Source organism: Rhinolophus hipposideros, assembly GCF_964194185.1.
Source record: "Rhinolophus hipposideros genome assembly, chromosome: 11".
NCBI classification, from domain to species: Eukaryota; Metazoa; Chordata; class Mammalia; order Chiroptera; family Rhinolophidae; genus Rhinolophus; species Rhinolophus hipposideros.
Genome location: NC_138057.1, coordinates 41,308,639 through 41,336,231, shown reverse-complemented (window position 1 = coordinate 41,336,231; position 27,593 = coordinate 41,308,639). Strand labels below are relative to the sequence as shown.

The 27,593-nt window shown below is 41.8% G+C and overlaps 1 protein-coding gene and 1 pseudogene across 3 annotated transcripts in view; both read right to left on the bottom strand.

The window, feature by feature from the left end:
* Positions 1–27,593, bottom strand: part of PCSK5 (proprotein convertase subtilisin/kexin type 5) — a 405,671-nt gene that overhangs the window by 75,450 nt on the left and 302,628 nt on the right. For both annotated transcript variants that reach the window (XM_081067381.1, XM_081067382.1), the window contains exons 21-22: positions 9,001–9,103; positions 2,195–2,331 (exon numbers count right to left, since the gene is read on the bottom strand). In XM_081067381.1, the coding sequence (XP_080923507.1) occupies positions 2,195–2,331; positions 9,001–9,103 (240 nt within the window). The remainder of the gene's footprint in view (positions 1–2,194; positions 2,332–9,000; positions 9,104–27,593) is intronic.
* On the bottom strand, positions 24,643–25,125 carry LOC308505166 (large ribosomal subunit protein eL21-like; annotated as a pseudogene). Its single transcript has one exon. The product of its transcript is annotated as a large ribosomal subunit protein eL21-like (transcript).

The window sequence follows — 27,593 nt, the reverse complement described above, 5'->3', positions numbered from 1 at the left end:
GTGAAAAATGCAGTATCTGTATACTTGTATTATAGTTGAAAAGTTTTTCTTGGGCTCCTTTTGGTATCTGTGGAAGCTTGAAGACTTGGGGGCTATAGAGATCCCATGAGAATAAATAAATGTTTACTGATAGACATGTTTTATAACAGTGCAATCTTTAAGAATGATTTTGACTTCTGTTATAAAAATCACACACTTGTGTTAACTAAGGTCCGAACATTTGCACAGCTGCCAATTTCTATAATGGCAGCCTATTGAAGCACAAGACCAAGCACTCCTCTTTGACTCCTTTTTGACTCCTGAAACTTCTGAGCTTCTGTCAAGACTGGTCTCGCCAAGGAAAGAATCAGCAGTACCCATAGCATGAAACTGGGAATTTGTTCCTAGATAAAATGGAAAATTCTAATTCTATAAACAATTGCAATTAATGAAAATTAATTGTTTTTCATTACAAAAGTATATATTAAAAAACAAGATTAATATGGGTACACCGAGGTTTCCCCCACCCTCCTGGAGGTTTTGTTTGTGCTGAGTGTGTTTAGAACATCGATCTTCTCTGAATCAGGTCTCCCATATGCTCCAGTCTCAGAAGAACAGCTGATCTATGCTACCCAAAATAACTGGGGTCTAGTGTTCACTCATCATGTGATATACCACATGTAGATCCAGAACCATCGACCTTCAAAATGCAGGGCTGCTGGTTTTGTGGATAAAGATAGCACAGACCCTGGGTTGCAAGTTCAGAAACTGAAAGTCAGTATAAGATTGAACCACATGAAATTGCCAACATTCAACTACCTTTTTTTTACCCGTAAACTCAGCACTCTGAAATGGTTTAATGTAATGTTTCTTATTTAATTAAAACCTTTGTTGAAATAGAATTTAAAAACCACACGCTTGGATTTGGACTCTGAAGCTGCCTCTTTTCTGATGGTGATTTCATGCCAAAAATCTACTGTTCCTGTGGGAACAAAGAAAATAAAGAGGGCTTCCGTAGAGGTGATGCAAAAAAGTGTCTGCGGTCTCTGAGTTTGAGTTAAAAGAACATTATCCTCTAGAGGAAGGAGTGTTTGAGAGGATGTAATGTGTATTTGGTGATTCTACTGCTACAGGTCAACATTGTGGCGCATAAAACCCTAATCTGTTGGAACTGGAATGTCAGGAGACTACAAAAGCGTTAACCTTCCAAGATATGTTCTTCTCAGGCCCATCATGAAACTAGCAAACCCCATTTTCTTGACTCATTCAGAAAAGATCCTCTTTTTCTGAGAGCTAAACTTCTCAGATACATGTGGAAAGATCTGAGGGAGAGCAGTGAGTAACCTACTCTCTCTTTATCCACAGTTATAATTCTCTCTACCTTCCCATGACATTAAGTCAGGATTCAGAGGCCAGGGGGCAATCTGGCATAGAATGTGTTGTAAATATATATTTGCTGAATGATTGAATGATTGAACGAGCGAGTGAGTGAATTAATATTCCGCAATATTCCTATTTTTCCAACATATCCAACTGGATCTTAAAATAAAATTTTAGGATGATTGGGTCAGATATCAGAGAAAATGGGAATCTGTCCTACATGGGTCAAAGTGGGACGGGAATGTGAAGGGAGGCTGGAAAGGAGTCAACACCACACTGCAGATGACCTTTGAGATCGTGGGACATAATCCAATGACAGCAGGAACTTGGAGTTATTAAAACTGGGACAGAGAAGGTCATATTTGTGTTTGGAAATGGTTACTTTGTTCCCACAGGGATTTGACAACTCCTAAATGGCATAACTCAGGGCTGAGGAGACCTGGACACAACATCAATTAGAGTATTTCTCTTAAAGAGTGAATGTGTCTGTCTTAATTTCCTAGCTTTTCACTTTTACCTCAACGAATCTTAGCTTTACTGTTTATCTCATGTCTGACGTCACGTTTGCATGCCCTTTCTTTCCCCTTCTCTCGAAAGACATCTCTTCGCTCCTCTCTCATTTCCTCAGGGGCAGCGAGTCTGTGTCTACAATAATGTAAACTTGTGTTCTGACAACAAGCAGAAACTTCAAGGTTGTACATCCTCTCGAATGAACAGCTCTCTAATTTCAACCCCTTGTCCCCAGAGAAGAAGCTTCTGAATCAAACCAACTAATGTCCCATGGGAGAACAGGGTTGAAACAACAAAGAACAAGTGAGCAACCCAACTCCCTCACCGACTCCACAGGAGGTACAGCTGGAAGGCTCATTTCCTTGGCATTCTTGGCAGGTGTAGTGGCAGAGATGGCATTGGTTCATAAATTCAAATTTGCCTGAGGGACAGTTCAAAACGCAGCGGCCATCGTCAAAAACCCTAGAGGAAAAGCAGACTTTTAGAGTTTGTAAGGGTGACTTTTTGGAATAGCCTGAAGTGTTAGAACATGTGGTGTTCATGTTTCATTGTGCAAACTCGGTTTCATCGTTCCAGAAACCAGGGAGATGCCTGGGACTGATCATCGTAGACCATGTGGAATATTAGTCACGTACTCATCCTTGTCCCAAGGTTTGGACCAAACAGCAGGGATACCAGAAACTGACTGGGGATGCAATCCTGATTCTGGTTCCAAACTAACCATTGCCTACAGGAATGAAACCCATATTGTAGGCCCCAGCCAAACCCAGCCCACACACAAACCCATATTGTAGGCCCCAGCCAAACCCAGTCCGATGATGGTCTCTGAACTTTCAGGACACTCAATAGGACTTTGAATCCAGAGGCCTTGGAGAAAATATTCTTCCTTTAGTTATCAGTATGCCCACACTTTGCAAGGAAAAAGTCAACTCCAAGGTCTGTCAAAGGGCAGAATGAAGGACTATCCTATAGCTTAGATGCTACATATAAAGTTGGTCTGTGTATAAAGCAAGTAATCAGTGAACTCTGATTTTGAGTGTCATTTTTGCAAGCGTTCCTGATGTATAGGGTACTACAGTCTCTATTTTCTGACCATGTTTGCAGTCACCTACAAGGGCACTGCACAGAAATTAGCATGTGGGCTTCTAGCATCTTTGGCTTTATACACATACAATATATATTATAATATGGTGGTTAATATTTTTGTAGTTTTGCTTCTGTTTTGTCTTTACAGAGTAATCCCAAGAGCAAATGTGATAAATTGTATCTAAGATATTTGCTAAGAAAAAAATGAAACTGTTTTCTAAGTGCAAGAGTCAGATAGGTAATGTGAATGATGACGTCAGCTGGGGGGGCTCCACCCCTAGAGTTTATAATTTGCAGGTCTTGGTGGGAGAGAGCTGAGAATTGATACTTTTGACAAGTTCCTGGGAGATGCTCATGCTGCTGGTCTGGGGAACACACTTTCAGAACGGCTGCTCCAGGTTGTGCTCACTAATAATCTAGATTTCTATGGAACTGGTTCAATGATTCCTAAGTAATACAGGTGGTGCCAAATCGGTGCTTTGTGGAGCTTCTTTTGAGTAGTTTTCTTGTCTCAGTTGGAAGGTTAACTGAGCGTGTAGCACATACATGGCCCCGAAGACATAACACATGACACTGGCATCCAGGCCTGAGATTGCTGAGGGCCTGCAAACAAAGGTAGGGTTTCCTTTTCTCTCCACCATTTCTCTCCACTCAGACCAGATGTCACACGGAAGGCCAGGTAGAGGGCTCATGCAACTTGTTCTTGGAGTGGCACTGGCTTGTCTAAATTTCACTGTTTCCTACTGTTTCCATAGTGAGAGCCAGCCCTAAACTGGAGATAAGCATTTTCATTCCCAGGCTTGGAGGAAATTGGGGTGGGGCAAGGCATCCTGAATAATGTGTTACTTGCAATCTTCCATCTTGTTCCTACTCCCTCACAGTCTGTGTCATTTGCATCTGTTTGGAGACAGAACGGGATTAAAGCCAAAAGCAGAAGATAGAAGTCCACCTCATTTTCCTCCCCCTAGGTTCTGGTCACCATACCCAGCACCACTGGAGAGAACAATCTGTTGGCCTATTATAGAGCATGGAGTCCCAGCCCTAAACAGACACGCACACACATCTGGTTGTCCATGTCAAAACAGATCCCCTGCACCCTGGTGTATACTGAGAAGACTGTGTTCCCAGACCAGAATTTTAGCGGATGGCACTAATGCCAACTGGACTATCCTAGCCCCACCCTCCCTCTGCCTTCTGAGCTAGAAGATTTTTCAAGGAATAATTTGGATGTGGCTAGTTAAAAAAACAAAACGCAAAAAGCTGCCTTTAAGAAAAACTGTGCAAGAACTTTCTGAGGATTTTAAACAAGGAGCTACTCAATGCTCTGCCCAAAAGGAGAATGGGGTATGTTTATTTGTGAGGATTCATTTACTTGCTAAATTCGGTTGAAAAGGAGATGGAAAGTACATCATAATTTTGTCCTTTATAGAAAGAGATGACAAATTGGGGGAAATTATTTCTATTGAGAGAGGCGATCTAATACTCTCAATGATGAGAAACATTTAAAATTATCCAGAAACTGGAATGAGGGGTGAAACAGATAGTGTAATACTTCCATGTTTATGTGGGGAAGGGGCTGCCTTTCTTATGTGAGTGCTTGATTTTAAGAAAGTATCAAGCACATACGTGTGCACGCACTTCTCTTCACCTCTACCCTAAGGAAAGCACAGGTAATGCACCCAGTTTTTGTAAGAACACAATTCTTTCTAAAGATTGAAAGATCTAGAAAACAGTCATGCTGAAGTGCAGCCACGGAATTTCATCATCCCCCACGCCTCCCCCAATGCCCTTAAGAAATCTTGCTAAGTAACTTGAAGAAAAGCACCATTTCAAGTGGCACAGATTTCCATCGAAACCAACAAATTTCCTCTAGTAGAGGAGAATAGATACCTTTTTCTGGGTTCCATTGGGCTTATACAAATTTTCTTTAAAGGCAACTCAAGCCATCTCTGGGACCACCAGTCACACAATTTGTGGATTTCTTAGGCATTTGGACAAGCTAAGCTCTATAAGGGATGCACTTCTCTCCCCAAGTCACACATGCTCTTGGCATTTTTATAAGCAGTGAATCATTCCAGGTCCAACAGGGCTCATGAAAAGAAAGGAAGCGGCAAAACCAAGTGCTAAAGATCTGGGCAGAGGTGATGTTCTCAACATTGGCATGAAAATTTCCAGAAGCCGCAGGGTGTGTGTGTGTGTGTGTGTGTGTGTGTGTGTGTGTGTGTGTGTGATGTGAGCTGGAACAGAAGAGATGTCAAGTCAGGATTAGCTGGTCCTCTGTGCTGATTGTTCATTTGGCCCAACTAAAGTCATCACAAGGGCACTTAATGTAATTTCTTGGTACTTCAATGTTTTAACAGAGTGAAATCTGGCAAAACGTCTTTTTTCCTCCTGAATTCATTGAAGCAGATCAAATAAAATATTTGAGGGTGGGTCAGAACAGAGAAAGCTTTTAAATGCTTTTAATTAGTTCATTGACTCTGTAACTCCTTTAGGACTGGGATGAGAGATTAGCCTGGGCAATGCGGAATACAGTGTTACAGAACTATACATGTCATAGAGCAGAGGCAAACTTCCTCCAAGTTTTCAGCTGTCTTTAAGGAGTTAAACCGAAGCGTTGATGGAAATGTAAAGGGAAAACTAGAAGGTGAAGAGGGGGCTTTTTAAATTTCGATTTGTTGTAAAACAACTTCAGGGGTCAATTATTTTAAAAAGTCATTATGGAAAAATTTAAATATATATAAACATATGTGCAAGAAATAACAGTACACCCCCATCGTATTCATCATTCAACTTCAGTAATTATCAACACATGGCCAATCTTATTTCATTTCTATCTCCACAGATTTACTTCCCTCCCATGTTGTTTTGAAGCAAACTTCTAAACTCTTTTAGGGGTGAACATGATTCTACCAGGACTGGAGATTTCCAAAAACTTAAGAATAGGAAGAAACTCAGACAGCCCAACTGTGCTGGTTATTCTGTTTGTCTCCCTTTACCCTTGCCCCAGATCCATTTTCAGCATTCTGTTGTGCTGTGTCCTGGAAGAGTGCCCATGAGGGATTGCATCTCCAAGTTCACTTCCCTCACTTGTGAGTGGTGTTTCCCATTGGCTTCTAGTTAGTTTCAGACAAGGGGAAACACCAGCAGGAGATCTGAGAGTGAGAGGAGAGGTAAGGGTATTTATGCCTCCTGGAGTCACAACTCTGCTTCTTCTTCCATGGTCTGGAGCGCCTGTGTTCTCTGTAGCTCCAGCTTCTATAAGGCATTCCCTTGTCCATGGTTGCAGATTTGGCGTGCAGATCAGGCCTCGGGTGTTAAAGCTGCCCCACTATTTCTCGTCCCTGAAGACTTCACTATCCCTTGACTTTGAGCTCCTGAGTCACCTATAGAATTTATGGGCCTTGTACCTAACACAGAGCCAGACATAAACCAAATGCTCAGGTTATCTTGAATGGACCTGATTCCACTGAAAGAAATACTTGGGAAAATGCTTTGTTGCCCTTTCAAGAACAAATAAGTCGACATTACCATCTTTCAAAATAGTTTCTGTCTCCTCATCTTCTCAATCCCCTTTCAGGAAAATGCAGATAAGAAGTCAGGAAGTTCATTGCTATGATACGATGCCCTTTCTTGGACATATTTGCATATTGACATCAAGGAAGAGAGATGGGGAAAGAAATGGAGTGCTCTGGGAGATGAGAAGAAAATTATTCCTATGGAACAAGGTTTCCTCAGGAGGAAATATCCATACACATACTTTTCTCTCTTCAAAAGCTAAAGAATGGGCTGCTTAAACAAGTTAAATGACCCAAATGTCCCAGGAGGTGCATCTCTGATCTTATACCAATGGGCTGTGATGTTTTTTTTTTTAATGTTTTTTTTTTAATTGGGGAATATTGGGGAACAGTGTGTTTTTCCAGGACCCATCAGCTCCATGTCCAGTCATTGTTCTTTTTTCAATCTAGTTTGGAGGGCGCAGCTCAGCTCCAGGTCAAGTCATTGTTTTCAATCTAGTTGTGGAGGGTTCAGCCCCATGTGGGCATTGAACTGGCGACCTTGGTGTTATTGAACACCGTGCTCCAACCACTGCACTCCAACCGGCCGCCAGAGGTTTTTTTAAATGGCCATTTATGGTAGTAGAATTCTTTTCTCACTTCTTGTGAGCTTGAGACCATCATGATTTCTGCAATGTACACTGGATGATGGTAGCTCCCTTAGAAAACAAATGCTGAAAAGTTCCCTTAGTTTGAAGATGTCCAAACATACAATGGAATTTGATTATTGATATGGTGAGGAGTTAGAAGAGAAATAGGACCCATTTCGGAATGCTGTCTGTATCTAACAGTATGCTGTGAAGCTTCTTTAAAGCACGTTCAATATTTAGAGGCATAGATAAAGAGACACTTGGAAAATGTTATCACAGTTATCATTGAATATCTTTTTCCTGGAATATAAAGCTCTTTTCAATTAAAGTATATTTGACATACAATATTATATTAGTCTCAGGTATACAACATAGTGATTTGATATTTATATACCTTACGAAGTGATCACCATGAGAAGTCTAGTAACCATCAGTCACCTTGCAGTTATTGCGATATTGACAGTATTACCTATGCTGTACATTACATCCTCATGACTTATTTGTGTTATAATTATAAGTTTGTACCTATTAATCCCCTTCAGCTTTTTTGTCCATCCCCCCACCACCCAACACTCTGGCTACTATCAGTTTGCTCTCTGTATCTACGAGTCTGTTGGTTTTATTTTTTGGTTATTTGTTTAGGTTTTTTTTTAGATTCCACGTATAAGTGAACTGATACAATTTTTGTCTTTCTCTGACTTATTTCACTTAGTATAATACCCTCTAGGTCCATCCATGTTGTCACAAATAGCAAGATTTCTTTTTCATGGCTGAGCATTGAGAGTTCTTAAGACTTTTGCTATTTTGTGTCTCCCTCCTTCTGTCCCTCTCTTTCTCCTCCCTCTCTCCTTCTCTCTCTCTTTTCCTTCCTTCTTTCTCTTTTTGAGGGAGTTATTTAGAGAGCCAAGCCAATGATTGAATTATTACTATATGCTGATCACTGTGGAGGAAGAAAGAGACAAATATACCACAGTTCCTACTCAGGATATTACAGTCCTGTGGAAGAATTAGATGAAATGATTGTGTGTAAGGCAGAGAGAACGTCCATCCTAGAGATTCACCTGCCCCTGGAGCAGCCTGGTCATACTGGTCTGGGGAGAGACTCTGCTTCCTATGCATTTAGCAGAACAGTGATGAGGCCATTCAAACACTCGGTCAGCCAACAAGTATTAAGTGCTGGACTCAGAGGAGTGTTGACTAAAAATACAATAGGCTTCCAACTTTCATCATTAGAAATTCCCAGTGTATTAGCAGAGATGGCCATTCCATTTGGATACTTGTTATTTCCTCATTCATTCAGCTATCAAAAATATATTGAGTACCTACTATTTTCCTAGCACCGTGGTTAGTAGTGATAGAGATACAAAAGATGAGTATTTTAAGGGGTGTCCAGTCTAATGAACAGATAGATTTGTAAATGAATGTCTTAGAATGTTGCGTTTATGAAAGTTTATACAGTGTACAGGGGAACATAAAAAGGAAGAGGTTAATTCTCCTGGGAAGAGGTCAAAAATGCCTTCATAGAACAGTTTATCCTTGAACTGATTCTAGAAATATGAGTAGCTATTTGTTCGGCAGATGGAGGTTATTGATGGTCGAGGGACTGGATGTGCAGAAAGGGATTAGATTACAGGCATCAAAGGCAGCACCATTTCATCAATAAGAAAGCACCTCTAGTGTCCAGGGTACTGATTCTTGTAGTGGTTACTGGGCATCATAAGGAAAAGATGCTGCAGAGGTGGGCTGTGGTCAGACTACAGAGGGTTACTGTGTCATGGGAAGGAGTTTTTGTCTTTCTCTTGCAGACCCAGTAGGTGCCTCTAAGGTGGTAAGCACCACCTTCTCTGTCCTGCAACCCATAAGCCCTCAACCATAGGAGATACTGAGACACCACTCACCTTGTGTCAGGGCAGCCAGTGCAGTTTTCCTGAGTTGGCCCCCAGCACTTGGCACACGAGGCTTCACAGATCTGGCAGCGTCCATGCTCATCAAAGTATTCTCCTAGGGAACAAAATGTAGTTGTTTACGTCATTTCTACATGGCAGTGCTGCCTGGGCTGTCAGTCTGAGAGCAGCCAGATCTCTCCGTGGCTGCTGAGAAGCAATGGAGACAACACAGAGAGGAGAGACCTTGAAGAGCTTCAGTTGCCAGTCCTAAATCCTGACCTTATAATAACAACTGCTCCTCGCCCAAGGGCCTTGGAAGTTGGAACCTCAAAAAGTTATGAAGCAATGACATAATTTTGGATCTAGTCAACATGTGCTCCAGATTTTATAAATAGAGAGAAGCCAAGGGGGTCTTCCTGCAGGACCCTTTTACGAGCTCCTCCTGACTTTCATGTTAAAGGCTGAAGGCTTACGGCCCACAGAAACCCCACTTATAGCCTTGGTTCAAGTCAAACAACAAGCCGGACCTACCCAGATCTTGTCCCCTCACTCTGGGGAGGATTGTGGTTACTAGTCAAGAATGGGAGTTGAAGCTTGGCTGACATTTGACAGATGTCAGCTGCATCTCACCCTGAAAGAGTCACAATGAACAGATAGCCAGGGAATTCTGCATTTAATTGGAAAACTTATCTTTCCAAAGGAAAAGCACAGATGAGGCCTTTCCATAGAAGCAAGTCCAGCCTCACAAACATCTTGTGAACAAAAGTTTGTTTTGAATTGAAAAATTACACCCATAGCAAGGTGGTGGAGAGAGGCCAACCTCATTGAAGGTGATAATCCAGTGATCGGTCTCTACTCATTGAATTCAACCCTCTACTCACACTACACTCACCCTCTCTTCCCATTGTCTTAAAAGACATTGACAAGTTCCTTCTGTCTGATCCAAAGAGCCACTTTGTATGGTTTGGAAATTGATCATGTTCAGGCATTATAGATTCAGATTTCAGCAGAGTCACAACCTTTACTTGCCTCCCACCCCAACTTTCACAGCCCTTGTGAATTTGTTTGAAAATTGTCAACCTGAGATTCAGCCAGAATAGTGAGGTAGCAGAACTTGCCCCTGGTTTAATCAAGTAGTATTACTGAAACTCTAAGATTCACTTACTAGATTATTGTAGTTGCATGGAAAAAAAAAAAAAAAAAGCCCTGGAAACACACGCTTGATTGGTAAGGAATGGAGGGAAGTTCACTCCGTACTTTTTTGCCACAGCTTTACTGAATGAATACAGTTGGGTAAGGTAAAACTTATATAACTAAATCTCCCACTTGCTAGCACTAAACCCCAAATATGAAAACAAAGAGATAGCTAGAGTTTGTCCTTACATAGCACAAAAAGCCTCTCATATAGAGTTATTCTATTAGTTTCATTACTACAGGGGAAATCACATATTCCGAGCAATGCAAGTGTCTTAACAGTGGCACACCCTGCACAGCCTGGAGTCTGCTCTTCTGTGTTCCAGTTCTTCCCAAGGTACAGTGTGGATCCAGAATCTGAAATAGCACTTTTAGAATGGGACTGTTGTTCTTAGCCCAAGAGTAACTCTCAGGAGCACTAGGCCCAAAAGAGTGAGAACCAATGGTGGCAAAACATGCAGATGTACAAGTTGTTTACTGCACAAGGTGCCTGCCCACACGGCCAAGCGGGAGTGGAAATCCAGCCGTGCACTCTGGTGTTGGCTGCCTTTGCCTCTGTAGGGGGCATGTTTTACTAATTCACACAAAGGTGTTAGAATGGACTAATTGCAGTCTTGGTAGTCAGCAGTCCCAAGGCAGGAAAAAATGGGGATTTCTGTCTAGTAGGAGTGGTGATTTCAAGTTGGGACTGTCTCACACAATGTAGGCATCACAGTTATGTAGCCTTCTTTGTATTTATTCAGGCTCCCCTATTCCTCCTCTTAATTACTGTCCTTGTGTAATCTCTTCCACTCTTGTTGTAGGAGGCACAACTAATTGAGCTGTGTGATTATCAGTCCAGGCATTAGCAAGATAAAGAACAGAGGATTAGGGCTGACCTGGTAGGAAGAAGTAGATCTTGCCTACATTGCCAATGCTAATAATTTGCTAATAATGGGTGACAGCAATGGTGGTTAGAGAAACTGACACAGTGGTTCGGTACTCCTAACACCTGATATCCATCCACCTTAATATCCATGGTGTATTAGATCCAATGCTAGGGTGGGATTTTTAACTAAGTACACCTTGCTCTGCTAAATTCAGTGCTACTGAGATGGTTCAGTGAGTTAAACCATTCTGCACCCAAAGTCTCCTTTGTGATTACAGTGATTCATGGCTAGGTCAACCAAGGGTTATTCAGATATTACTGTGGAAATTTTCAGTTCTCCACTGTATTTCTTCTTTGCCTCCTCATTGGCTTTCATAAGCCAGTAGGTGGCACTGATACCTTGGCCTTGTATTTCCTTTGTCTGCTCAACTATAATGGCCTCTACTGGCACTCACAATGACAATCATATCAGATATAATCATTACTCAGAATTGCCCCATGTCTGAGATTTCAAATATTGCTTCCAAACACAACCTTCTTATGCCCACTGTGACTAGATCACCCCACTTTGTCATCCTTTCATTCATCTTTTTTGTCCCTTTTGCATTTCTCACTGGAGCTAAGTTGAACCTCCCCAAGACCCAAGCTCCACCCATTCTTTCCCAGAAGGTGACCTCATTACCAAGTTTGCTGATAAGATACCGACTTTCCCCAGCATACTGTTTCTCACGGTCAAAATTGTTTTCTATCTTCTCGACTGTTCACTTGTCTCTTGTGTCTGAGGAAGATATGTTTTCCTTCCTGGCCATTGTCAGCTCTCCATCTAATGATCTTAATCTTTCCTCAGGATATTTCTTCACCAGTCTCTCTGTCTTCAATCTTCACATCTCCTTTCATCCTCAAAAGTTTTCCCCAATCTAAAGCATGGCCAAACACATTTCTTCCCTGATAAGTGACCCTTAAAACATGTTTTTTCCCTCCTACCATTTGGAAACAAAATAGAGAAAACCTCCTAAACTTGAAGCTTATGTAAGAAAGTCAGCGTAGGACAGCTTCACTGCACCTCTCTCAAGTCTGCCTGCCTCTTAACTGTAGAGCAAACGCTGGCTTTAGAACAGATGAGAACAGAGGGACCTGCCCCAATTTTCATAGTTATGTAGATGTCCAATTAGTTACATAAACAACGGCCCCTAGCCCTTGCAGGCACAAGTTTTCTACTGCACATTTGAAACCAAAGAAGCCAGATTCCAAGGACATAGTGAAGTTGCTTTTTTTTTTTTGGTTGTTGGAGCAGCAAATTCTTCTCATCTGTCTTTATTGCACAACGAAGCTGAATGTTTATTACAAGAGTGATATACAAAATTCTTAGAAAAATATCACTTTTAGCACAGAGGTCAGGGGCCAATATTTTGTTCTCCACCCCATCCTACAAGCTCTTCCTTCTGGTGTCTTCATCCATTATTATTATGTCCAAATTGTCTTTTTCCTGTGATAAAAAAATTTTTTTCATTCCCCTTCTAGATCCTTTCTCATCTCATTCTACAATAGTTCAAAGGATGTTGAAGAAGTGGGGCGGGGGGTGGGAGATGAGGGTAAGGGGGATCAAATATATGGTGATGGAAGGAGAACTGACTCTGGGTGCCGAACACCCAGAGAACAATATTTCTAACCTAAGTCCAATGGGATTTATAGATGATGTAATACAGAACTGTACACCTGAAATCTATGTAATTTCACTAACAATTGTCACCCCAATAAATTAAAAAAAAAGAAGTGGTGTCTCATGGGGAGGAATAGTGTCTCAAAAGTTGAAGACGCAGCTTAGAAATCAATACTTGTAAATCTAAAAAATTACAAGTAAGTGGCATGCTCTGCCTGTTCCACCTCTGCTAACACTGCAGCATGTGTTTGCGTCAACAGGTCTAAGTTACAAATAAACCTTATGAAACCATTCAGAACACGTAAACCTTTATTATATCATCCACAGCTACTAAACATGGTTGAAACTAACATAGGAATATTTTTTTTAGGCTTATCTAGCCAGAAGAGCTTCATTTCTCCTGCAAAGATGCCATGTGTTCCTTTGTACCTCATAATATTTCTTTATTGATTAGAGCCGATTTTGTTGTAGAGTATAAGCAAATAAATATATAAAGTAAATAAATTAATAAACACATAAGTAGATAGATTATGATGTGTGAGTCTAAAACAACTTTTTTTTTTTTAGCAAGGGTGATTAGTAAGAGAAGATAGGAGGAACATTTGATGAGAAATCAGCCATTCGATTTGTGATCTGGTTATTTCAGTGAGCAAACTTGGGGTACTGAATTATCTGCAGACCTCTATTGATGTGCATTATCACTCAGATTACAGAAATCATAGAGTGTGACTTTCCTGAATGACTACAACCACAAGTGCTAATCAAATAATACTATCTTTTTGCAAGGATGCCAATACCTAGTTTTCAACTTAACATACCACTGTATAAAGACAGTTTTTATGAAAAGAAATCTATACATCTATTACTTTCCACCATCTACAATAAATACTCAGTTATACTTTCAACTAGTTATATATTAATGAAATAATTCAATTTTTAAAGCATCATTAAATGCAAAATTTTACAAAGGCAGAATGAACATCAGGGAGATAGAAGGAGAGTTCTGCTTCCACAGACTGGAGGTATACAGAGGCCACCGCTTTTCTATCTCGTCCTTTCAACAACTTTCTCTTTTCTTCCCCCACAGCGTTTTCTGATTGACAAGCCTCATCCTTCCTGGTCTCATTGCTTTTTCATTCTTAAGCACTGGGGTTTACCTGTGTGGTTTGTGCAGATGCCCTGAAACACTACTCTGGAATCCTCATGGGTTGACACTCCTATAAAAAGAATGGAGTGAAGAAATTGTGGGTCCAACACACTTGCAAATGTTTAGCTTCCTTTAGTCTGCACTAAAGAACAAGGAATTAAGACTTGATCCTTTTCGTTTCTACTGTTGTTTTGGGCCCTGACCACAGTCAGGTTGCTAAGAAAAAAAAGAGTATCTTAAGTGAAGTCTTGGCCAACACACCTGAATATAGTGATGATGTAGTTATCACAAAGGAGTCACACAGGCTCCCATTCATTGACACCTACCGTGTTACAAATGCTTTTCTACGTAATGTTTAATTCAGACAACAGCCCCTTTCATAAATGAGAAACTGAGGTCAGAAAGATAAAAAATATTGCATAAATTCATTCAAATAGGCAAGTGGCAGAGTTGGGCCGTCACACAGGGGTGTCTGAGCCTATGCTCTTTCTGCAATATTTCCCTGGTACAGATTCATTTCCCATTTTGCTGTTCCAAGTAGCTTTGCTACTTATAAAATGACAGAACTGAGCACAAGCCTTGTCTAAACCCTTTGGTGAGGTAAGGGTATCAAAAAGGAATTCACTGTGAAAATAAACAAACTTTGAGCAGGAATATTGCACAAAGTAGATTTACTCTAATGATTACATATACCCTCCAAATTTATTTTCTCTGATAAAATGGCCCTTCATTTATTAAAAGGCAATTCTGTTTATCAAATTCAGATTTTACAAGCTGTTTGCTCTGTCCATTAGGTTAGAAACTCCTAAGAGGAACACAGAAGTTTTTGTTTTAATGAATAAAATAATTGGTTGGAGTTCTGCACAGGGATTTTCTGCTTAATTGCTGTCTGAAAACAAAATAAACTGGCTCTTCAGAAGTAACTTATAACCAGAATTATAGTAACCTCTTTCTAGTCACTTATATGAAAATCTAGTATATATGGATTTCATATAAAATCATTTATATGAAAATCTAGTATATATATAGCATATCTTGTCCTCAATTAAGATAATTTTGCATTGTCTTTGTGTTAGTGCACAGTCACTCTAAGTCCTAACTTAAGGATGCTTGTCGTGTAGGGGACCCTGCTCGCTGTGCCATTTGTCGTGCAGGGCGTCCAGCGGGGTCTCAGCTGCCGCTCCTCACATAAGAACGCAGGACATGGTGAGGCCAAAAAGGAACACCCACGGAGCCATAAGCAGGGGAGTCAAACCAATATATTCTCTCTGGCGGCTGGGCTGGAGACACAGGAGGCAGGATCTACATAATCTGCAACCCGCCGTCCTAACAGCAGTCCCCGCTTGCCAGCCACCATCTTCTTGCTGGTCCCCATTTTTTCTTCTAGCGTAGCCATGGCAGTTATATTAGTGGCCAATGGCTTACAGGTTACAGCAGACGGCCAACTAGCCACAGCTGATGGCCATCTGATCACAGTTGATGGCCATTTACTACCCGAGCCAGCACCTTTCTATGTGAGGCTGAGAGCCTGGAAACTGCTTTCTGGGGCTCTGTCCCCACAATGCTAAAATTAAAAAAGCTGAACTGTTGGTTGCAAGGCCAGACACAAGGAGGGACAAAAGGCATGAGTGTGATTATTATCTGCAATTAAAATTAATTTACAAATTCTATCGTTGACTCTGTAAATGAGGAAAATCATGAACACTTTCCTGTAAGCAGGGTATGGTAGATGGAAATGCATTTATTGCCTATCTGACACTCTGTTTATTTAGGGGTTGTGTTTGCTATTCCTGTAAGTGAGCCTAGAATTTCTACAGGTTCTCTAGTGCACTCAATCCCCTTACTCCTGAGGGGTAAGATTTTATCCTCCAATGTTCCCACCATTTGTGGCTTTAGAAGGACTATTCTCCTGGGGGAAGTTGTACAGTACCTAATGCATTCACAGTGAGGGGATCTGTGGGGTTCAGTACATGGCGGCAGAAGTAAGTGACCATAATGTGAGAGAATAACTCATTTACCTTTGGGAAAACATTACTGATAACCCGAGGCAGGTTACACTTGAGAGTGGATGACTGGAAAGGACAGGTTGTTGACTAGAGTTTCCGTGTAAACCCATGAGTGAGCACAGCACTAGCAAGGACTAAAGGCTGTATCACTTCCTTTCACTTTAGAGGTGATGAAGATGGCAGGTGAAACTATCAGGACTGCGGCCGACTGAGCCTTCCTGACACTTTTGAACTAAACGAGGGTCCTTGAACGTGCATGGGATAAAGTCCAGAATCCTTTCCAAGGAGCTTAAAATGATCAAAATATTCCCTGTGATGATGTGGCCTGTGATGGTGTGAGTTCTAAAACTCAGGTACAATAATGAGACTTGTTATCATCCACTTTCATTTCTATGGTGACCAAAGAGCCTCCCTAAATGCTTTTATAACTTGCTCTTAAACCCTTCAAAGAACCACTGCTGTCAGTTTCCGTACTCCAGTGGCCCATGGGAGGGAACATCCTCAAACCACGCTCCTTCTCTTCTCTATATTTTCACACTCAAAGTGCTGACTTTATCTTTCCTCTTTCACTCGCTTAGTCCTTCCTCAAGCCCTGCCTGCTGGTGCTAAACCCGTGCAGCCTAATCACTAATTAAGAGAAAAGAGAGACTCCTGGGAAGAGAAGGAAGTTGTATTCCAAGGCCTAGGGCTCCATCTTCACTGTAGCTGATACTTGACTGTAGCTGATAATGGAAAATTTTCTTTCATTGGGTCATCATTAACACTGCCAATCCATACGCAGTAGGTACTGCCTTCGAAGAAATCTGTTGGTTTGTCTAGTGACAAGTCTGAGGGGCACCCAGAACCCCTCAGTTCCGTAGTGACTGGGGAGACATTTGATTAGTCAGGCTGCCATATGTTTTATTGGGAGTGACCAAATAGTGCTTTTTAAAAAGCCAAAGTGTGGAAGTAAAGCAAGGAACCAAAGTTTGTAGTATGCCTACTGAGAGCAAGCATAGTAGGAAACACTATGTTGGGTAAATGCATAAATTTTGGAGTCGTCTCTACCTGGGGTTTGATTTTGGTTTCCTTCTCAGGCTGTCTGACCTTAATCACTTGTTTCCCTGATGTTCCTCTTCTGTGTATTGTGGATAATACTCTCATTCTCAGAATGTGGCTGGGTTCAAATGAGAAAATAGACCACAGAACCCAGCATGACAGAATATTAGTTATAATTATCAGGTACTTTGTAAATATCATCTCTCTAAACCTCCAATAATAATGTGGGATAGGAGCCATCAGCTCCATTTGACCAAATAAGGAAATAAAGCATCAAAATGTTTGTCTCTGAACATCACTCGAACCTGGTCTGACTGGATTACAAATTGTGCCTTTTCTACCTCCCCTGGGGGGACTTGAAGAATGTATTGGCTGCATATGTTGGTGATAATGAGGCACCTGAAATTAATGACCCTGGAGGCTGAGAACAATGACCTCTGAAAGCAATTCAGCTGCAAGATGCAATCCACGGAAGTTAACCTTTATAACTGGCAGGCCCGGGGAGACAGCTTCCCTGTTTCCAGAGCAAAGGCAGCTTTCCCTGCACTTCGCTGTGAAAAATTTCAGAGCCATGGCGATGCCCTTCTCAGGGTACTGAGGGAAAAGTATGTAAGAAATAGGTGAATCTCTGTGAAAAGGGGCACACAAAGCTTCCCAGCAGAGTTTCACCGAGTAGGTTCAGAATGTCGCCCCACTGTGGACTGGACACTGCGCTTGGACTAAATGCTGCTTCTTTAGGTGAGTGGCCGGGAGGGACTTTGCTTCCTTACTTGGTGGGTATTGGGACAAATTGCAGTTTCCTCTCTCTCTCTCTCTCTCTCTCTCTCTCTCTCTGTCTCTCAGTGAGGGTGAAGCACATAAACAGATGAAAATGAAAATGGGGTCAGTGTCATACATTATGAATGTGTGTGTGTTTTGTATGGGTGGGGTGGGGGTGGGGGCTTAGTGTTGTGAGGCAAGAGGCCTCAGAATCCCTCAATGTCAGAGAAAACATCTCAGATATTTCCCTGCCTACCAACCTCCTTCCACACGGTTTGCATCCTATCCGAGCTTTAGATTCTGTCCAACGCATGGAATCCAGGACTGGAACCTCACCTGGCACCACCTTAGAATGTCACTTCCCCCACATTAGAGATTCCTCTCATTCGCACTGTGTGCTTAGATGACCATGAACTGTCCTCTGCCCACTCAGAAAGGAGAGAGGCAGTTACACGTGAAGTGCACGTATCTTACATGTGGATTCCAGGGCTGCCTTGTGCTAGCTGTGTGAATGTGCACAATTTATAAAGCTTCTCTGAGCCTCAGTCAACTCATCTGTAAAATGGAAATGATCACAGCTATGTCATTAGAGTGTCAGCAGGATTAACCTAGTTCACATGTGAAAAGAGACTAGCACACAGTAAGTGCTTCATCAAGCACTTTTATTTTTAGCTGTTGCTGCTTCAGGGAGCAAAGTGGTTCCCTCAGATAAGCAGCACGAGAGAGTGAAAGATCTTTAGAGATACTCAAACCTCAACTCATTCCTTCTGGTGTAGGTTTGAACATTTCTTAACCTTTCTTTAGCTTTATAAGTTAAATGGCACCAAACGTTGCCGTTCCCTGTTCTTTGCCTGCTTATTATCAGGTAATGTCCTTATATTGAGGTTGACTTAGAAATGCATGGTAAACATAAATAAAATATCTAGAAAAGATTTCCTTTCTCCACAACTGTTCAGGGACTACTTAGAGGAACGGACTCCAATTTTATTAACCTTTTTATTAACTTTAAACCACTCAATAGGCACGGTTCTGTTGACTTGGCACCAAAGTGTAGTCAGTTTGTCAGGAAAATGGCAACCCTCTGCCCTTTCACCCTCCCCCATCAATCCACCATTCTAGGATTATTAACTTGCTAAAAAAAATTGTGGGCACCCCATAGTAATATTTGACAGAAAGGCAGGTCAGTTATTCCTCTATTGCCCAATGTAATCCCTCTTGTTGCCTCACGGAGACATCTCTTAGAAATAACATAAAATTGTTTGTGACTTTAACTGATCTTCACTCAGCTCTTAATACAGTGGTCAGGAATTGGTTATGAGTTCACTTGTATGACCTTGATGTGAACCCAAGGAATGACTCAGACGTTAATAATTTCATGAGAGGATTCTGGCCCCACCAAAACATTCCAGAATGGTGTGACTCGATGTGCTCATGCCTTACCTTGTACCTTAATGCCTTGACATCTCCTTTAGATGCCCACGTGCGTCCCTGCACCCCTCCTCTGCCAGTGGTTCTGCAGTGAAATTGCAGCCTCTGCATCCTTCCGCCATATGGAACTGAGAGCTTGCCTTCCCAACCGAGTCATACAGAGAAGTCATGCTGAGAACAGAGGAGGACCTTGCAAAACTACTCTGCATTCACTAGAGACAAAAATAACTCTAGAAAGTCGACAGGATCCCCGAGAACAATTCATTGCCTCTGGGAGAAGCCCAGCCTTGGCTAGAAGGTAAGCAAATCAGTACATATTTGAGTTTGAAGTTTCCTCCTTTGGGCTTGACTTCCAGTCTTCATAGCCAAACCCCCTGGAAGCAGACTCTCGGCATCTCCCAGGGGGCCACTGCGCCTTCCTTCACTGGTTACATCGCTGTCCTGGGTGGGGTTGTGTGGTGCTCTTCAGCATTGTTTCTAGGAAATAGGCAACCAAGGCAACCAGTCTGGACCCCATTTTAGGAATTCTGGGCCCTCAGAGCCCAGCTCGTGGCTTAGGACTGCGGCCACCAGGCAGCAAGGCGGGGCTCAGCATCCAGAACTGGGAAGCCTGCCTTTCTTAGGAAACTCAGTTCCATGATCCCCACAGGCAGAACTGGTGAGTCAGGCTCTCCTCCCCTTCCCAAACTCCCTCCGGCGGCTGTCTGACTGGCTTTGACTCTTCTTGCTTTCAAGACTGCTCTTGAAATTCATCTTAACCACATTTTACATGGTGTAATGTGCCTGGGGTCCCGGACCCTCCCAGAGAGGGACAATTCATCTTCCTGCTGTTCATATTGGCTAAAATAGGCAGGGACTGCCTGTGGAAAAGCAGCCTGTGGGCTCAGGGAATTTGAAGTCTTTTGCTTATGCAATCATCTAGTGTAATTTAGGTTGTAATTTTCTAAAGATGAATTTATAAGATGCCAAGATTTTCTATGGCATAAAAACAAGTGCTTACTACAGTAGCTCGAATGATGGACATGTGAAACTGATAAAAGGAGCAGAGTCAGGAGAAAGATGTGTTGTTTAGGCATTAGAAATCCAGGCCTTGGGGTCAAAGATCAGGAAACCTTTCCTGGGAGAGTTGGGTGCTTTTTCAATGCTTTCAGATTTAATTCTCAGAGCCAGCTTGTGGAAATGAACACTTCTCATTTAAAGATGAAGAAACTGAGGCTCAGGAAATTTAAGAAATCTGTCTAAAGTCACCCAACTAGTGATACTAAGAACAGCTATGACTTACTCAGTTGTGACCATATGCTAAGAATTGTCCTGAGTGCTTTACTAGTATTAACTCTGTCCTTACACCAGTAACCCCAGGAGGGGAGGGAGGGTACTGGGAACCACGGTTCTCTATCATCCTCATTTTTCTGTTGAGAAAGTCGAGGCAATGAGATATTAAATGACCTACTAAAGTCACCCAGCTGATGGCAGAGCAGGGACTTAAACCCAAGACATCAGACTCCAAACTCTAGTCCTTTGACCCAGGTTTTGCTGCACTCCTTTTCCCAGAAAGTAATGAAGATGGGATTTATCTCAGGCCCAGCTAATTTAAATGCCATGTGCCCCTTCCACTATGCTGGAAATTTAAGTAATTGGTAGGTGGTTGTATGTGCATATGTGTATGTGTGCGAGAATATGGGGGTAAGGTCAAAATATTGCAATCCTAGATACCTCAATCATGCATCCTGTAACTGTTGCTTGCCTACCATTTTCTGGGGAATGTGTTGCAAGAAGGTCCAGTAACTACCCTCCAGGAGACAGAATCAGCTCACATAAAATACCAAGAACATAAGCCAATATAGAAATAAGTGTTCAAAATCTAATGGTTGCACAGGGCAGCTAATGGTATCCCAGTAGGGTTATTTTTAGGGTCCCCATGGCCTTGTTGCATGACTAGAAGATTGGTCCTAAACTTGCTTTGTGTTTTGGGGAAGAAATTCATTAAGGTTTTTTGTTGTACTGAAATAAAATAGACTTAGGTTTGAAAAGAAAGGGGATATTTCTAGGTGGACAAGGGGGGAAAGTGGAGACTATTTCCAAAGACGGGAGCCAAGAAAGCAAAGGCTGAAAAAAGCATGATGTCTCTGTGACTCAGGCAAATAATTGGGTTGACTGAAGCAGAAATTGGGGGAAATGAAAAAGGAGTTTGGATAGAGGATATAGATAAATCATGGAACATCACACAGAATATCAAATGGGTGCAATTGGCAAAGGGAGCCATTGAAGAGAGTCACTGATGGGAACAACTTTTGTGGACCATCACCGTTGTCAAGGGAGACTAGATGAATTGGAAGGGAGAGTTCAGGAAGTCAGCTAGGAGATGGCTTCAGTAAACCAGGAGGGAGGGAATGGAGCTAATACAACCAAAATGAAGACAGAGTGGTTCCCAGAAAACAGTTATAGGGTCTCAGGGAGATAGGGGTCTTAGAGCTCATCTATTCTATCTACCTCCTTCTCTCCGCTTCCAGGGATTAGGCATAATTATGCTTTTCTAGTCCAGTGACTGCCCACTGTTTGAATGAAAATAGAAAGGAATAGGGAACTCATTTCCTCCTATTTGATTTTTGGAAAACTCTGATTATCAGAAATGTCTTTGTAGAAAGCCAAAATTGGCCTCCTAGTAAATTTCATACATTGGCCATTTCAAAAGAAGAAATGGCTACTCTGAGCAAAGAATATGATATTTATGGGAATAGTGAGAAAAGTCAGAAGATCTGAGTCCAAGGCTCAGACACAGGTGGATTTGAGCAAGTCAGGTAAACTCTTGAGTCTTAGTCACTTCTGTGAAAATGAGATAAGACATGTCCTGCCGAGTTCTCTGCTCTATTTGGAGGGAGAAATGATATGCCTTGTGAGAATGCTTTGTAAACTTCAAAATGCCTCATAAATAAAAGAAATGATTATTAAAGCTGCAGGAGGGAAAGAGAAAGCTGAATTCAAATGCCAGCTCTGCCACTTTCTTTAGCTGTGTGATTTGGGGCTATTTCTTCAATCCTCATTTCCATAGCTGGAAAGTGGGATAAAAACAGTCCTATCTCAAAAAGTTGTTGTAACAACCATATTTGATAAAATACAAGCACTTAGCACAGTCTACCTGATATATAATAAATGATAAATAAATACTATTATTATTGATAAATGATGACTGCTTGCTTACAGGAGATGAATGGAGAAAGACTTTGGAGGCTCAAGACATGGTCTTGAGCAAGTAAGGAAACGAAGGTAGTGTTGACAGGGCCTGAGAATGTGAGGGAAGCTGGTTGGGATGATCTGGCAGATGTTTTGAAACTGCAACTCCTGGTCGGTATGTTTATATACATGCCACAGGCACTATATTGACAGTGGCTGTTTTTTGGGGGGCTGTTCAACATCAAGTGGCTTTGTTCTCTCTCTGATACACATGTAACAAGAGTTGGTGAAGTAAGAGAAAGTGTAGGCATTCACAGCCCATTCTGCCTAGAGCCATGCCATAAACAGTCAGGAGCTCAAAGCACTGTTACCAGATAGACTATCAAGTTTTGATGCCAAGACGGTGAAAGAAATGTCATCACCTATGCATTCCTGTGGAGAGGACACGCGTTCTTGGCCAGGATGACTGGCAGGAAAGCCATGCGTCTTAAATGTAAAACCCATGCAAAAGGAAGGTACATTGTTACACAGGGCGCTTATCACAGAGGGTTTAGCCTCTGACATGGATTTTGTGACCATTCTAAAAGATGCTTTCAATCAGTTACCAAGTCTTAGGTAAAAGATGAACTAGCATCAGCAGGTTAAAGGCACGTGTAGTGGAGACAAAGCTGTGGGAGTTGCAGTGAGGATTGTCCTTATACCAACCAGGTTAAGTGCCTGGTAAGGTAAGAGCATCAGATTGATATCTTTTGTGTTCAGGAGAGAGTGCACTTTGGAAAGTCTCTCTCTCTCTCTCTCTCTCTCTCTCTCTCTCTCTCTCTCTCTCTCTCTCTCTCTCAAGGGAGTTTTTTCTATTGACCATTAGACAAGCTGATCTCCACCTAGGAGTTCCCTTTCTACAAATGAAGAAGCTGACAATGAGAGTTTACAAGCTTGCTCCAAATCTCACAATTTATCTTGTTTCCTCTTCATATCCAACTATGCTGAGGGAAAATAAAATTGTCTTGGGAAGATGTAGAGAGAAATAAAGGCAAATAATACCCAGAGATGATAGAAAACATGCCATCTCTAAGTTGGCAACGGACTTGAGGCCGAAAGGATGTTGATAGTAACATTCAACTAACTCATCTCATATGATAAACTTCTAGTTACTTATTTTAGAATTTCTTTTTACCGATCTTCAAGTGTCTTCTATAAAGTGGTGATTCCTAAATAGCTCTTCCCAATCCAGATCTGTCTCCTGAGTTCAATAATCCTATCTCCATTGCCCACGATACTGTCCACCTGGATGCTTTTCAGTTATTTCCAATTCAACACGTTCAACAAGACTAATCTTACCCCAGTAACTGACATCCATCCTGCACTCCCTGTCTAGGTGAGTGCCACCAGCACCCAGTCAGGAGAGCCAGCATAGGGAACTCATCCTGTGCCCCATCTCTCCCTCACAATTTCTGTCAGTTCTATCTCCTGAACATCTCTCAGTTCTGTCTCCTCATCCCCATTTCCAGCACCACCACATGACTTCTAGCCCAATCTTTCCCATTCCACATGCTAGATTTATCTTTCTAATTGGTCTCCTGGATTCATTATCTGCTCCCTGCCCCCATTCTGTCCACTCTGTAACCAGAATGGTCTTTCTCAAATTCAAAACTTCTGCTACTCTCCTACTTCAAATCTTCCAATGCTGCTCCCTCAATACAGAATAAAAGCTCCAGGGAAAGACTTGCGAGACTCCTCAAAATTTGGCCCTTGCCTCAATCTCTAGCCTCCTCCCCTGCTGCTCTCCTTATGAATGGTAGGAAACTCTTTTGGGGCCCCACCCGTATCCCTTGGCCACGTCACTGTGCAGAAAGCAACTCCCAGGGGCGGGTATTGCTGATATTAGTGTGATGTTTTCTCCAGTGCTTCAGAGTGCAGGCCAGAAGAACCAGGGAACTGATTCTTAAGAGTTTTTCTTAACCAATGAATGCTGGGGATTTGGTGTATGGAGACCACAGTTCCATTGCTCCTCCCATGAGATAACTCTGAGGCTTGTGTTCTATATCATTTTCCAGAGTTTCCCCACAGGACTAAGCTCCAGTTACCCTGTGTGGTAGTTGGCTTGATAACATGACTTTTATTGGCTGACTTTTCTTTCTTCTCTCACTTTCCCATTCCACCACTGACACTTTCTTTTATCTCCCAAATAAATCTCTTACACTTGAATCTTTGTTTTAAGGTTGGTTCCGGGGGGGGGGGGGGGAGGACCAACTAAGACACATCTTTCTTAGAATATCCATTTGGTTTGTACCTAATCCCTTCTCTCTTCTTCCAGAGAAACTTCTTTTTTTTTTATTTTTTTTTTATTTTTTTTTTTTACAGAGGTCTTTTATTTTTTTTACACTTATGCCATGAATTCATAGGGAATGGGTTCCAGCAGCTCAAGCTCCTTTCCATTGGTTCTCACAAAGTGTGCTTCTCTGGGTGGGGCAGGCTGGCGTTTCAGTTGAACCCAGGTACCTTTCTCTTTGGCTTCCTTCTTTTTCTGATCATTTTCCTTTACCCGTTTCAGGAAGCTATCTCGGCTCTTAGAGTGCTTAATATGCTCAATATGAACATTAATTCTCTTGGCAAGAATCTTGCCCTTGACTTGTTTGTTTACAACAATGCCAACGGCATGCTGAGTAACATTGTAGACCCTTCCCGTTTTGCCATGGTAACATTTGTGGGGCATTCCTTTTTGAACAGTGCCCATTCCCTTGATGTCTACAATATCACCTTTCTTGTAGATTCACATGTATGTGACCAAAGGAACAACTCCATGTTTTCTAAAAGGCCTAGAGAACATATAGCGGGTGCCTCTCCTCTTTCCCTTTGTGTTGGTCATTTTGACGAATTACTGGAAGATGGCGATCGAGAAACTTCTCTTTATTTATAACTCAAATTGCCTCCTCTATGAAGCTTTCTCTGTGTCTTTCCACCACACCATTATGTTGCTGAACTGTTTTTTTTTCTGTGCTGTGTAGTGATTTGTACATATTTTTAATTTTTCCTACTTATCAACTGGTATTTCTGCCAACACGTGCCTCCTCCACAGCACTAGTTCAGTTTTGAGGTCCGGAATGATTTCACATGACCTGGACCACTACATGCTACATGATAAAGTGGTCAAAACATTTTGGTAAATAAATATATTAACATGTTTTGAGTTAGGGATGCAAAACAAAAAGGCACTTGATAGCTGAAAGTTCCAAGGAAATGTATTAATTCACTCAACATGTAATTATTGAGTACCGACTACGTGCCAGGCACTATTTCAGGAATTTGGAAATAATAGTGGGCACAACAGAAATCTCTTCCCTGGTAGAGGTTACGTTATAATATAACTATATAATACAGTTATAATGGAGTTAAAGGGTGAGCCATAAATATAATAAACTAGTAAATTTTGTGTGATTAGTGTAGTTAGAAGCTAATCAATGCTGTGGAAGAGAAAGGCGAAGAGGATAAGGAGTGTTCGAAAGGGACAGTGAGGAGAAGGAAGGATGCAAGTAGAATATAATGGGACCCAGAGACACAGCAATAGAACCCAAGAAGAAGGTGTGTGCATTAGGCTGCAGTTGTTCTGAACGTTATTTGACAGGGTTAATTACGAACATGCAGTACAGCAACTTTTCTTACAGGAGACTAGACATTTGTACTTCAGAGTACACTAGCCCTATTCTAGTTCGTCTTGTAATATCCTTAGTTTAAAATGACTGCTTTTCTAGACATGTGGTCCCCAGGCCGATTGCCTGCTGTGAATCCAATTTTCAATGCAAAAATGTCTTTCCAGCACAGAAGTGCACTGCCAATTTATTGAAGTTCACGGAGAGAATGTATCAGTTGACAAAAGCGTATTAGAGAGGGAGCTCTGTTTCAGGCGGTAAAGTGGAAGGATGATGCAGACCGGGGACTGTGCATCCAGAAAAGCAGAAATTCTCAACTAAATTCACATCACAGTTACCATGAATCTGCTTTTCAGCAAAACCATGCAGATTGGGGGAGGGGGGAACGCATGAACAATCACTAATGCACTAATAGTTAATACAGCCAAATTTACCCTTTGAATATTCTTACATAAAAAGAGCCACAAAGAGTAGAGGATTAATGAGATCCAGGGGGTATGTAAGAATATTTTTAGGAGTGAATGACTTAAAAATGAGATTGACAGAGATTCAAAGGGAGATGATGGCTCACTGTAAAGGGAGGCCCTAACAATAAAATTCTGAAAATATAAATCACAAAGGGGCTGATGATGAAGAAGAAAAGGCAATGGGTACTTAAAGAAGCCAGAACCACTTCCCAGAAAACTCTCTGCTGAGAGTTTGTTATTTAAATATCTGTCAGGAGGCTGGAACTTTCAGGATTTCCTGCTAGGAGCCCCCATCACTGCAGGGGATGGGATATTGAGGAAAGCTACTTACACCTCTCAGTGGCAACCTGGAGCACATGAAACAATCCAGATCCTTGACAGTCAGACCCCAGTCTGCCTTGTTAGCTCATCTTTCTCTGACTACACGGCAGCTCCTATTACCCAAGGCTTCAACAGGGTGAAACTGGCACTTTCTAGATGCTCTAGGCTGTTTCACACATGCCTGTGCCTTTCTAGTCCCTTTCTCCATCTCTATCCTTCCACTCCTACCTCCAGCCAGAGGGCTGACAACCCTCTCCATTATCTCTCTTTAGAACGTTTGTAGAGCATTTCCTCTCCAATTTCTTTTCGCAACACATATTGACACATCAGGGAATTTTCTCTCTAGCATTGATGTGTCTCCATTACAGGACAAAACTCATACACGTGGGATTGCTCATATTACATCCCTTGAGCCTAGCACAATACTTGGCACATAGAAAATGTTTAATAAAAGATGAGTAAATGAAGAGTTAATAGATTAATGTCAGATAAAAACAAAAGAGTAGCAGGAAGCACTTAACAATCTAATGAACATTTCTTTTTAAAGGGGACCACACTGCAACATCCTCCTGAGGGTGTATTATTAATTCTGTTTTACTGAGGAACAACTGGTGGCTCAGAGAGGGTCAGATAACCTGTGTAAATGTGGTAGGCTGAACAAGGGCTCCCAGAGGCAGCCAGGTCCTCTTCCACGGAACCTATGAATATTATGTTGTATGGTAAAAGGGACTTTTGTAAACATGACTAAATTAAAGATCTTGGGGTGGGCAGATTATTCTGCATTATCAAGGTGGGCCCACATATCCTTGTAAGAGGCAGATAGAGGAGATTTCACTGCAGAAGAAGGTGATCTAATGACCTCAGCAAAGAAATTTAAAAATGCTACTGCTGGCTTTGAA